Genomic DNA, 13,278 nt, shown 5'->3' on the forward strand with positions numbered 1-13,278 from the left:
AACAATTGAGGACGTGGAGAAACTGGAACCTTCATACCTTGCTGGTGAAAATGGAAAATGGTGCAGCCACTTTGGAAAACAGTCTGGCAGTTTCTCAAAGACTAAGCACAGAATTACCATGTGACCCAGGAAATCAACTCTTAGGTTTATAAAACCAGAAAGAAACGTATGTCCACACAGAAATATGTCCATGAATGTTCACAGCAGCAGCAACCAGAATAGGCAAAAAGTAGAAATAACCCTAATGTCCATCAACTGATGAATGTAAAGAAAATGTAGTATGTCCATACAATGGTATATTATTCAGCAATAAAAAAAAAAAGTACTGGCACAGCCCACAACGAGGATACATTTTGAACACATTATACTAAGTGAAAGAAGCCAGACACAGAGCGCACATACCACATACTACTTTTATACAAAATGTCCAGAATCAGCAAATCCACAAAATAGAAAGCAGACTAGCAGTTGCCTAAGGTTGAGAAAGTTGGGAGGAAATGGGGAGTGAACGCTAATGGTTATGGGTTTCTTTTGGGGGTGATGAAAATGTTCTAAAATTAACTGTGGTGATGATTACACAACCGTGAATATACTAAAAACCACTGAACTGTACACTTTAAATGAGTGAGCTATATGGTATGTGAATCTTATCTCAGTAAAGCTGTTTTAAGTGTTTTACAACTTGAACATTTTACTTAATCTCTACTAGTCTTTATTTCACAATGGAAGAAATACTGTTTTTCAATTTGAAATCAGGAATATTTAATGCACAAAGCCAAAAATGTTAACTTTAAAAAAAAAAACTTTTAAGCCCTATCTGAACTGTTAAGACTTCACAGAATCAGTTACCAACTCAAATTTCAGAACACCTGACAATGTGTTAGTAAATTAATTTACCAGAGTATGAGCTCCATTTTCTATTTCTCACACTAGCTATGTGATCCTAGAAAATACTGCGTACTACAGTAGGAAATGAAAAGAAGCAATGTGTTTGCTGGAGGCAGTTAGAACATATGAAAATGTGAGACATCCATGAAATGGGAAACTAATAAATGACCATCCCAAATCTCAACTTACCGGAGCTCAAACAGTAGCTCCCTGCTGGCTCAGAGGGTAAAGCGTCTGCCTGCGATACAGGAGACCCGGGTTTGATCCCTGGGTCAGGAAGCTCCCCTGGAGAAGGAAATGGCAACCCACTCCAGTGCTCTTGCCTGGAGAATCCCATGGACAGAGGAGCCTGGTAGGCTACAGCCCACGGGGTCGCAAAGAATCAGACACAACTGAGCAACTTCACTTAACGTCTTCACTCAAACGGTAAAGGGACTTCCCTGTAGCTCAAACAGTAAAGAATCTGCCTGCAATGCAGGAGACCAGGGTTCAATCCCTGGGTCAGGAAGGTACCCTGGAGAAGCGAATAGCAATCCACTACAATATTCTTGCCCGAAGAATTCCATAGGCAGAAGGCTACTGTCCTTGGGGTCGCAAAGAACCGAACACAACTGAGCAACTAACACTTTACACATATGTCATTAAGGTCTTGTTTCTCAAAGTCTGGTCCATGAACCAGCAGCAGCAGCATCACCTGAGAGGTGATAAATGCAGAATCTCAACCCCCACTGCCAGACCTACTGCATTTTATCAAGATCCCCAGGGAACCGATCAGCACATGAAAATTTTGAGAGGAACTGTTGTAAGATACTGCCTTTTCTTTTTCCATTAAGATAGCTCTAGCTTGCAACGGGACTAATATTTCAGTGCAAAAATGACACACATACAGCTCTGATCCTGGGCCAGCTTGTCCTCGGTTCCCTTCCCCACTCTTCTGCTCTATTCCAAACTGCAGAGGGGCTGAATCCCCACGGGCTAGGTTCCCATGCAGGACGGGGTTGGGGGAGGGGGGGCGGGGGGAGGTGAGTCTCCAGCCACCGCCAGATGGCCCACGGTGGTCCCTGCCCCTGGCGAGGGGTAGGTGCTTCTCGGGTCTGAAACACGGCCTCCTCCCCAGGTCCTCTGGCTCCAGGGTGGCAGTGGTTTCCCATTTGCTTCCTCGTGGCAGGGTTGCCTCACTGCCCACTGTTTGCGTTCTCAATTTTTCACCACCTGTACGACCACTCCCCTACACTGAATGAACTCCCTCTGCTTCACATCCTTAAAGTGGGTAGATCCTTTTTCTGAATTCCGAATGACACCCCATACTATTCTGGATATTTCCTCTGTGCACTATGTATAGCAGAGGAATTTTCTGAATGGCTGATCTGGAGGTTGAGAGCCACTGCACGCACAGCAAACCTCACATTCCATCAATCTCTAACAACACAAAAGAAAACTCAGCCTTAAGCTGTTTGTACAGCAGATGTGGCTGCATTCAGAAACCCAAGTCCTCGGGGTGTATTTTTAACACTCTACCCATCACTCCTCCTCAACCAGAACAGCTGGTATAACAGCTATTGTTTTAAGGGGGCAGGGGAGCCTCCTGAAGCACAGAATGCGGGACAAACAGTGGAATCTCTGAGAACTCAAATCTTACTAAGCTATAAATCTATAGTTTATAAATATAAATCTAAGCTATAAATGATCCACTCCATACTGGGCACACGCCATGCCCAAGGACCAAGCAGCAGGAGAGAACCACTCCCATCAGTACCACTGAGGGCTCTACTTGGGAGATCTTTCCAGAAGCAGACGTGACCCATCCCTCTCATGCTCTGAATGACCCTCAGTGGCTGCCTCTTGCCTAAGGCCAAAAACCCAGCTCCAGGGCTATCCTTTCAAAATCCAGCCTGATCTGCTTTTCCAGCCTCTTCTTCATTCCTCTCAATCTGACCCCCTCACCTCTGACCATTCCCAGGTGTCCCTAAACCTGTAGATGTTGTTGTTCAGTCACTAAAGTCGTGTCTGAACTTTTGTTACCCCATGGACTGTAGCCCGCCAGGCTCCTCTGTCCATGGGATTTCCCAAGCAAGAAGAATACTGGAGTGGGTTGCCATTTCCTTCTCCAGGGGATCTTTCCGACGCAGGGAATGAACCTGTGTCTCCTGCACTGGCAGGCGGATTCTTCATTATTGAGCCACCTGGAGCCATTCATCTATGTGGAAAGTCCTTCTTTTCCTTAATTTCTGACAAACTCTTTCCCTCAAGATCCTGCCTCCTGGGGTAGTTGGATTCTCTGTTCTCAGAGTTCCCACAGCATTACTACATCATCCTGTCCTGTGGGCACGTGTCCATCCCCTACAGCCTGGGAACCCCCAAATGGAGAAACTGCCTTCCATCTTGGGTTCCTGACGATAATTCAGATCCAGACCCACAGTTCCTATCAGTGACACCCTGGGAAAGTCACTTACCCTCTCCACCTCCAATTGTGTAAGAAGGGCATGACACTTAGATAACCAACTTGTGGTCTCGGGGATTGGTGGGGGAGGGAAAAACGACAGTTCGAGGAGTTTGGGGTGGACTTGCACACACTGCTCTATTTAAAATGGATCACCAACAAGGACCTACTATACAGTACAGGGAACTCTGCTCCGCGTTACAGGGCAGCCTGGATGCGAGGGGAGTTTGAGGAAGAATGGATACATGTCTATGTATGGCTGAGTCCCTTCCTTGTTTCCCCTGTAACTATCATGACATTGTTAATCGGCTATACCCCAATACAAAATTAAAAGTTTGAAATAAAATTAAAAAAAAAAAGAGAGAGAAGAGGATGACAGATCACACCCAACACAATGGGTGCTAAATAAGTTAACCCATGTCAAGTGCTGTCAAGCTAACCCAAGAAAAGTTGCCTGGCACGCAGTAAGCACTGGGGAATGACTACCACTATAATTATTACTCCGACTGTTAACACCTGGAACAAAGAAGGTGTTCAGTACCTACGTGCTGAATAACTGGAGCACTTCACAATAAACGTGTTTGTAATGTTAGGGCCGAAGATTACCCCCACACACAACACACACACACACACACAGAGGTATCAGAGGCCGAGAGAAGATGATTAAGCCAGAAATGGCTCCCACGGTTAAAGTACCAGCTGAACTCGCTGGCGGCGGAGGAAAAGCGCACCGCAGCGGGATGAGCAAGTCTGCCAGCCCGGGGCTGCCCACGGACCCCGCCTGCCCTCAGCCACCTGTCCAACCACCTGCCCGAGGAAGCCGCGCGCTAACACAACAGGGCTCACCTGTTGTAGCAACCCCCCACCCCCACCCCAAGCAGTGGGCAACGGAAACCGCGAGGGGAAAACAAAGGGTGCAACTTTACTCCTGCGGAAAGGAAATGCGTCTTTCTGCAGCTAACACTCCGAGCCCGGAGTTCTCCGTACAGAGCGAGGTGCCAAGCGGGGTGCGCAGCCAGGGACAAGCCCCTGGTCCCCAGCTCGCCCAGGGAGAGAGAGGGAGACGGTCAGAGGACGTGCATCTCTGGCCCTTTCCCGCACGAAAAACCACGCAAGGAGAGGGAAGGGGAGGGAAGAACCCCCACACCCGGTTCCAACCGCGTTTCTCGCGGGGGGAGGGGCGGGGGGAGGGGCGGGAATCACACAGGTGAGCGCAGAGCTCCCAGCGGGATCCAGCCCTCTCGGTGCTCAGAAATTCCGTGCAGAAGCCGGGGTCGGGCTGCGCTCGCCGGCGAGGCGCAGCCTGGAGCCCCCGTTTCTGGTGCGCTCGCCCCCTCAGCCTGTAAGGCCTGCCCTCCGGGTGCTCGCGGCCCACCCTGCCGAGCGCCCCGCCCGCCCGGCCCCCGCGCGGTGCCCACCTGCGCCCCCAGGCCCCGGGGTCCCCGCCGCTGCCGCCCCGCCCGGGGTGGGGGTGAACGCGCCCAGCCCCGTTACCCGACGGAGCGCGCCCCGTGGGGGCAGCAGCGCCAGGCGGGACCCTAGGCCGGGGCCGGGCTGGGCCTGGGCAGCCGCTCCGGCCGGGCTGCGGGCCTCACGGGGCTGCCGCGGCGTTGAGGGGCGCGCGCCCGGGCCGCCGCCGCCGCCGGCTCACCTTCTGGCGGATCTGGCCCGACGTGGACACCTTGCGGATGAGCTTCTGCGGGGAGCCGGGCTCCGCCTCGGGCTCGCTGTCCGACGACTCCTCGGGCGGCGGCGGCGGAGGCGGCTGCGGCGGACCCGGCTGAGGGGCGCCCGCCGCCGCCGCCATGCTGCCCGGCCAGCGCGCGCACAGCGGGCGGGGGCGGGGCCGGGGCCGGGGGCCGGGCCGGGCCGGGGGCGGGGTCTCGCGGGGGCGGGGCTAGTGGGCGGGGCGGGGCCGGGCCGCGCGGTCTCCAGCTCCGCCCCCTCCGCGCCCCCTGCCGGGCGCCCGCGCGCGCGCAGAGAGGGCTCGCGCCCAGCTCCCGCGCCCCTTCGCCCCCACCTGTAGTGTCGGATGCCCAGCATTTAGCGTCTGCTTGTTCTTCCTGGGACACAAATTGTGTGTTTTGTTTGTTTGTTTGTTTCTGTCTTCACTTTTTTAAAGCTTTAATCTTCCCCTTCAAGAATGGAAGTGACCTGCAGGCGGCCCGGGACCGTTTCTTTCTTGTCCCGCCTCGTGTCGCCAGCATCTAAAGCTGCGCCCGGCACTTGGTTGCGCCGCGAGTGGAGGCGTGTATGTGTGCACGAATGCCAGGAAGAAAATACTAGCACGGGCCTCTGGGATACCGGAACACAGATACACGGTTCCATCTGAGAAGGCTTCCTGCAGAAATGTTTAACGTGAGACGGAAAATGTGAGCAGGGGTTATCCCTGACCGAACCCTGTTCGGGTGGGGTGGGGCGGGGGAGGGGGCCAAGAGATGAGATGATGCAATGGCCTGTAGGCAAGAAAGAACACATTTCTAGGAAAAAGGGACACTGTAGCCTAAAGGAAAGAAAACTCTTGAAGAGATGAGCCTAGGGGTGTACAGGTCAGACCCGGCTTTGTTCACCTGATAAGGGGCTTGGGCTTTTTAGGTTGAGTCCTGAAAAGACCCGGATGCTGGGAAAGATTGAACGCGGGAGGAGAAGGGGACCACAGAGGATGAGATGGCTGGATGGCATCGCTGACTCGATGGACATGAGTTTGGGTAAACTACGAGAGTTGGTGATGGACAGGGAAGCCTGGTGTGCTGCAGTCCATGGGGTCTCAAAGAGTTGGACACGACTGAGGGAGTGAACTGAACTGAGGGAAACTGGAAGCCCTTGAGCGATCTAAATCCTGGGCAGGGACTAGGTCACAAAGCTGAGGTCTATGATCCAGGCTTTGAAGTAATGGATCAGGTGGCTGCCCCGGATGGCTGTGGAGAGAGAGAAATTGACTCGGGGCAGAGTGATCGCTAGGAGGGAGGCAGAGGCAATTTAGGATCAGGCCCTCCTTCCCAGCAGGGCTTCCCAGGTGGCACAGTGGTAAAGAATCTGTCTGCCAGTGCAGGAGATGCAAGAGATAAGGGTTCCATCCCTGGGTGGGGAAGATCCCCTGGAGGAGGAAATGGCAACCCACTCCCAGATTCTTGCCTGGGAAATCCCATGGGCGGAGGAGCCTGGTGGGCTACAGGGGTCGCAAAGAGTCTGACATGACTGAGCACCACCATCACCACCGCCACCTCCTTCCCGGCTGAGACTGCTGATGCTGGGTGGGTGGGAGTGAAGCTGAGGAGGTGACATCAGCTGAGGTTTTGCCACCCTTTGGCACATCGAGGTGGAGAAGGATTTGGTGCCACCTCAGAGGGACAAGCTGATGCTGGGAAAGGTTGAGGGCAGGAGGAGAAGGGAACGACAGAGGATGAGATGGTTGGATGGCATCACCGAAGCAATGGACGTGAGTTTGAGTAGGGAGTTGGTGATGGACAGGGAAGCCTGGCATGCTGCAGTCCATGGGGTGGAAAAGACTCAGACATGACTGAGCAACTGAACTGAACAGAAGGACAAATCCCCTTTAAAGACCCTACTTCCAAATGCAGTACATTCTGAGGTACTGTTGTCATTCAGCTGCTAAGTCGTGTCCTTGCAGTGCTATGGAGCTACGCAATTGTCCCCTTGCCCTTTCAAAGGGCTACTACTAGGGACAAAGTGGCTCCTGTCCTTCCTGCTGGTCAGCATGCTCTGGCCCCCACTGCACAAGGTGTTGCTTTCCAGAGGCAAAATACAGGAGACCCACCACCCCTGGGGGCCACAAAGTACATATAATAGGGGGACATGGCCAGGGGAATGCATTCACAGCCAGGACAGGGCATGGCACGGCCTGATGCAGGAACTCTCTGGGGACAGGCTGGGGGCCCCTGGCCCACTGGTTACACTGCCCACTGCTGTACCCACTAGCCACACGTGGCTACTTCCAATTCTATTTCAATTAATTAAAATTAATTTTCAGTTTCTCGGCCACACTGGCCACATTTCAACTGCTCAGTAGGTAAATGCAGTTTAGCTGCTACCACCCAGGGCCGCACAAGATAGAACATTTCCTTGGTGGCAGAAAGTTTGCCAATGCAGGAGTGCATGAGTCCCATTGACGAACCACTGGGCACATGCCAAACACTTGACCAGCAATTCTAGTCTGCACATGAGTCCCCCAGAGCAAGCTCAATGGTCTCGTTCTAGAGATGAAGACCTGAGGTTCAGACACCTCTCCCAAGGAAGGCAAGAGAGGCAGAACTTCACTTGGACCGTGTGAGTGTCAAATCCTTGACCCTCTAGGGCTAGGCCTCCTAGGAAGCTGAAGCTCAAAGAAGGAGCAGAGAAGGGTCTTGTTAGGGGCTGACTTGTGTCCCCCAACAGCCATACACTGAAGCCCTAATCCCCTGGGACCTTAGAATGTGAGTGTGTGTGCAGCCAGGGTCTTTAAGGAAGTAATTAAGTTAAAATGAGGCCACTGGGATGGCCCTCACCCAGTACAGCTGGTGTCCTTGTAAGAAGAAATGTGGAGGCAGGCAGGGCCCCAGGGAAGACCCCATGAAGACACAGAGAGAAGTCATCTGCAAACCGAGGAGGAAGGCCTCAGAAGAAATCTGGCCACACCTCGACCTCAGGCTGCTGGCCTCCAGACTCCTGAGAAAATAAGTCCTGTTGCTTAGGCTCCCAGGTCTGTGGTACCATGTAATGACAGCAAGGAGCTGGCTGATAAGGGCACAGAGGGAAAGCTGTCCTGCCTCTCCACAGAGACTAGTGATTTTATATCCATTACTTGCAACATGGCCATGCTAAGACACTTCAGTCATGTCCATCCCTTTGAGACCCCATAAATTGTAGCCCACCAGGTTCCTCTGTCCTTGGGAATCTCGAGGCAAGAATTCTGGAGTGGGTTGCTGTTTCCTTCTCCAGGGGATCTTGCTGACCCAGGGATCAAACCCGTATCTCTTAAGTCTCCTGCATTGGGAGGTGGGTTAATTTTTACACTACTTGGGAAGACAATAACCATATAGCGTGATACATAAGTGCAAAAACCTAGGGGTGTTGAGAGGGACAGTGCTGTTGCCTATACCTTTTGGATGCTCACGGGGTACCTGGGATCCAGAATCCATCATTTCAGAGGTGAAAAGCCAAGGGCATAGATGTGAACTCAAGAGAGAATTGGGAGGTGGAATCTGGCTGGAGAGGAGTCTATTTGCAGTAATGAAAAAGTCCTAGAAATTGTCACAGCCTCAAGAGCCTTAGGAAACGTGACCACCAAATGTCATGTGGGATCTTGGAACAGAAAAAGGATAGTAGGTTAAAAACTAAGGGAATCTGAATAAAGAATGTACTTTCCGCTTAATAATAATGTGTCAATATTGATGCATTCTAGGGCTTCCCTGGTGACTCAGATGGTAAAGAATATGCCTGTAATGCAGGAGACCTGGCTTCGATCCCTTGGGTGGGGAAGATCCCTAGGGCAGGGAATGGCTACCTGCTCCAGTATTCTTGCCTGGAGAATTCCATAACAGAGGACACTGGTGGGCTACCGTCCATGGGTTCGCAAAGAATTGGGCAGACTGAGCAACTAACACACACACACACACACACACACACACACACACACACACTCGTTGACACATTCAGTGTGGCCAATGTACTATCCTAGTATAAAATGTTAATGATTTAGGAGACGCAGCGTGTGGAGACCTTACTGTACTTTGCCACTTTTCTGTACATCTAAAACTATTTGAAAATAAAGTATATTTTAAGAAAGAGTATTAGGCTTACTAAGAACTGTATTCTGTTCTGCAATCAGAGGCATATAACTGGCATATTTTCTCTGATGATCGAAGAAGCCTTTGTGTTCCCGGGTAGCTGCTGAGCTGTTCCCTTGGAGACCTCCCCCGAGGTGGTGCCTGTAAGCGCACAGTCACCGGGCGCCTCCTGATGGAGTGAGTCACGTTATGAATCATCGCTAACAATACGCTGCTCCCCAAGCCTACCCCACCTTAAGGGCATATTCGAGGTGGCAGTAATAACACACTTCACATCCAACCTAATCTTTCTTTTCTCGACCTGTCAGTGCAGAAGTGCACCTCCTGTCAGAAAGAACCGATTCATGTTAGAATGGATAAACGGTGCACTTGAAAACATGGGAATTGTTTTACCCTGAACTAGGGTGATGACTGACATCTAGAGCAGGAGATTTCTTCGCTGTGTGTGACATAAACTTTCCCTGGCCCCCGGGGACCCATGTCACCAAATGCTGCCCCCCATACATTTCCAAATGCGGCCACCTCCAGCCCCCTCCCTGCCCACCTGCCCAGGATCAGTAAACTAGACCCTTAGGGCCGTGAGGTTAGACTGGGAGGCAAGCAGTGAAATATCTGACAGGAATAGGAAAACAGATGCTCTAAAAAGAAGTTATCTACACATGATAAAAGACACACACATGAACGCAAGTAAAAACTGAAATAGGGGAAATACGAAAAAGATGGATGGACTGTGTGAGTGTCAATTTCCTGGTCATGGTATCAGCTATAGTTTTGCAAGATGTTACCTTTGGGGAATCCCTCTGTATTGCTTCCTACTACTGCATGTGAATCTATAACTACCTCAATAATATTAATATTTTCAACTTAAACTTCAGGGCAGCCATTTGTTGAATCATAAATGCCAATCTTCCCCTTCCTCCCCTTCAAACTCTCATATACAGATTCAGCATCAAAAGACAAGTGAAGGGAACTGCCTGGCAGTCCAGTGGTTAAGACTCTATACTTCCACTCTAGGGGCACAAGTTGGATCCCAAGTCAGGGAGCTAAAGTCTCATATGCCATGTGGTGCAGCCAAAAAAAAAAAAAATTGTTGTAAGGAGAGTTCTGATTCTTATCGACTCCAGGAAACCAGAGTTTAAGTCTTGACTCCAACTCTCACTAGCTTTGTGACCTTGGGTAAGGGATATAACCTCTCGGAACTGCAGTTTTCTCATCTAATGAATGGGAGGCATGGTTGGTGCTTCCCAAGCATGGTGCAGATACCCAAAAAACAGCAGCGAGCCCTACTTCTCCAGCCCTTTGGTTGCAGGTTGCAAACTTTGCCCCAAGTTCTCAGACCCCACTTTCTCCCTGCAACACCCTCAGTTCCCTGGCACCCTGTGTCTCCCACCGCACGTACCTAGAAAGCCCTGGGCTGCCCATCCAACCTGCACACGGACATCCTGCCTCTCAATGCCAGGGGTCTGCACGGCAAGCAGACACATCCCTGGTGCACAGGCTCGGCCAGGCAAGATTCCTTATCCTGGTCAGGCAGCGGTGGCTCACTTCCTGCTCCCACCCCAGAATTCTCACGGGGGTGGCCAGCCGCAGATGGTAAACTAGCCAGCACGCGAAAGTCAGGCGTTTTGTTACCAAAATAACCTGAAGGGCCAGGGCTGTTCTGACCTTTGTTCTCCGGGGATTGGCCTTCCTCTCTGGCTCTCACACCCACACGCTTTCAAAGGTCCGGCCTATTACTGTCCACGCTGACTTAGGATATCCTGGGGTCGAGCAATGCAGGAACCGAGTGACTGATCCTCTCACCATCCCCGCCGGGCACAGTCCCAGGTCGCCGTCTTGCCCAGGATCTCTGGCAGGAGCCAACCACAGCCGACTTGTGGGCTTGGGCAGTGGGCAGGCAGCGGAAGGGCTCCGATCCCCAGAGGAGCGTGCCTCCAACCCTGTGTCCTGAGACAGGGGCGTGGCTGGAATGGCAGCCTGCTTACTGTTCCCTTAGCAAGGCAGAAAAAAATGACAGGGAGGTTGGGTCCAACCCTGCTCACCCATAGGCCAAAGGCCCAGTTTTCTGCCTGTATTGTAATTAGCTCTTCTCCAGAAATGACTCCTCATTGCTGTCAATATCGGAAAGCCTCCTATTCAACGCTCAAGTTCAGACTTTGATTTGTGAGTATGGGATCCCATCCTAAGTTCCTGAGGAGAGCCTCCAATCTAAATCCCAGTCCCCAGGACACAGATAGCCTGGAATCGTGCCAAACAAACCCAGGTGTGGGGCCTTCCCACTCTGGTCCTCTGCCTCTGCTCTTGGTCCTGGAGACCTGACCCTGAGTGTCCAGCCCACAGTGGCCCCCTCCTGTCCACCCTCACCCTTCCTGTGAGTGGGTTAAACTGTGTAGAACGCTCCAATCCCCTTTCATCCTATTCCCTTGAGGCATGGACCAGGGGGTCCACACATCCCCCAGGCCCTCCGTGGGCACCGAGAGAGCCATTCAGTCTCTCTGCCATCAGCAGCAGACCCCAAGGCTGGGGTACCACGGGCCAAGAAGAGGGCTCTGGAAAGACAGGGCCCCGGCATCACCTCTGTTACATCTTCTTCAGCTTCACTTTCCTCCTGGACACGAGCTCTCCTTTCCCAGACCCCTTCAATGCCCAAACCCAGTGGAGGCAGTCCAACCAAGAAGCCCATGGGACTCACGGAGAACTCCCTCTTCTAGGACAACCCATTCCCAGGGCTGGGCTCTGCCATCGCTGGCCCCGAGGCATTGATCCCCTGGCCGAAGTCGGGCCAGAGTCTCCTTCCCAGGAATAGCACACCGGAACCAGAGACTCAGAGACTAGGAGCATTTGGTGCTAGGCCACCAGGGGTGAATGGCCAACCCAGAGGGAAGGACCCGGAGCTCCTGGGCCATGACCCCTGGGGCTTCCCTGATTTCCACCCACCCCAGATGTGGCAGCTCAGACTTTTCCTTTTAAGTCAGTTCTCTGAGCCACTCTGAGTCCTTCCAATGCATTCCTTTTTTCCCCTTTATACCAGACAACTCGAATTTCATTGCTTGCATTCAATAGAAACACCCAACAACCCAGAGCTCAAGCAGGACTTGGATCCAAAGTGAAGTGAAAGTGAAAGTGAAAAAGGTGCCCAGTCATGTCCGACTCTTTGCGACTCCATGGACTGTATAGACCATGGAACTCTCCAGGCCAGAATACTGGAGTGGGTAGCCTTTCCCTTCTCTAGGGGATCTTCCCTACTCAGGGATCGAACCCAGGTCTCCCGCATTGCAGGTGGATTCTTCACCAAAGTTGAATCAGAGATGAAGAGTGGTTTTGCCCACATTTGTCCACTGCCCTGTTTCTCTGGGGAGGCTCCGTGGGTGCCCTGGAGCTAGGATAGCTCAGGTCACTAGACACACTGCCCCGCACCGCCCCCTTCCCCAAGTTTCCAGGGAAACAGCCTACCCCAGAGGCCCTAGAGAAAGCCTGGGACACACCAGCCCCCCGTGGGGCGAGCACATGGTTTCAGGGTGCCTTCTAACCTTAACGGATTCTTCTCCCCCAACCCACTCTCCCATGCCCCCGCACCCCCAGGCTCCAGGCTGCCCCTTGCGCATTACTAACTCACTCAGCCTCCCCAACAAGTCAGCTTGACTCACAGCCAGGGCAGAACAAACTTTATTTCTGTGAAAAAGACCCACACTTTGGAATTTAGCGTCACTAAAGGGCTAATTTGGAGCCCTAGCTACCATGTGGCTAGCAACCCCGCATCCCACGTCCTGAGCCGGCCTCTTCACTCATCCATAGCCGCCTCCTGGTCTGTCTTCTCTTCCTTATATTCTCCTGCATCTTTCAGATTTTGGCGAGCAAACTCCTCAAAAACAAAATTTTCATCCTGAAAACTAAAATAAAAACAAAGAACATTTTGATCAAGGCATGTTCTTTGGAGCTTGTGATGAAATCTGGAGGAAAAACAAGGTTCTTGATCTTCCTTTTGCAAGAGGAACCCATCAAGATTCTCCCACTGATGCGACGGGCGACAAGGCCGTCCTCCTCCTAGCTTTCCGTGTAAAATCGCTTTAGCAAACAAAAATATGAAACAGTGAAGGAACCCACACAGCACACATACATGCTTGGGGTAACTGTGTGTGGGCGTGCGTGCAGATGTGTGCGTGC

At 52.1% G+C, this 13,278-nt stretch overlaps 2 protein-coding genes and 1 long non-coding RNA gene across 8 annotated transcripts in view; 1 reads left to right on the top strand and 2 right to left on the bottom strand.

The window, feature by feature from the left end:
* The window catches only part of DGKD (diacylglycerol kinase delta), a 108,780-nt gene extending 103,615 nt beyond the window's left edge, over positions 1-5,165 (bottom strand). For all 4 annotated transcript variants that reach the window (XM_069585073.1, XM_069585044.1, XM_069585064.1 and 1 more), the window contains exon 1: positions 4,980-5,165. In XM_069585073.1, coding sequence (XP_069441174.1) covers positions 4,980-5,135 — 156 coding nt within the window. In that variant the 5' untranslated portion in view covers positions 5,136-5,165. The remainder of the gene's footprint in view (positions 1-4,979) is intronic.
* A 214-nt stretch (positions 5,166-5,379) lies between these two features.
* On the top strand, positions 5,380-9,117 carry LOC138428828 (uncharacterized). The gene is made up of 2 exons (XR_011252608.1): positions 5,380-5,700; positions 5,924-9,117. It is a non-coding gene; the product is annotated as an uncharacterized lncRNA (long non-coding RNA).
* A 3,635-nt stretch (positions 9,118-12,752) lies between these two features.
* The window catches only part of SAG (S-antigen visual arrestin), a 39,171-nt gene continuing 38,645 nt past the window's right edge, over positions 12,753-13,278 (bottom strand). Inside the window, exon 13 of one of the 3 annotated variants that reach the window (XM_069585304.1) lies at positions 12,753-13,004. In XM_069585304.1, coding sequence (XP_069441405.1) covers positions 12,896-13,004 — 109 coding nt within the window. In that variant the 3' untranslated portion in view covers positions 12,753-12,895. The remainder of the gene's footprint in view (positions 13,005-13,278) is intronic. The other 2 variants (XM_069585309.1, XM_069585302.1) reach the window with 2 other exon arrangements.

The sequence above is a fragment of the Ovis canadensis genome, chromosome 1 (genome assembly GCF_042477335.2).
Source record: "Ovis canadensis isolate MfBH-ARS-UI-01 breed Bighorn chromosome 1, ARS-UI_OviCan_v2, whole genome shotgun sequence".
In the NCBI taxonomy this organism is placed as follows: domain Eukaryota; kingdom Metazoa; phylum Chordata; class Mammalia; order Artiodactyla; family Bovidae; genus Ovis; species Ovis canadensis.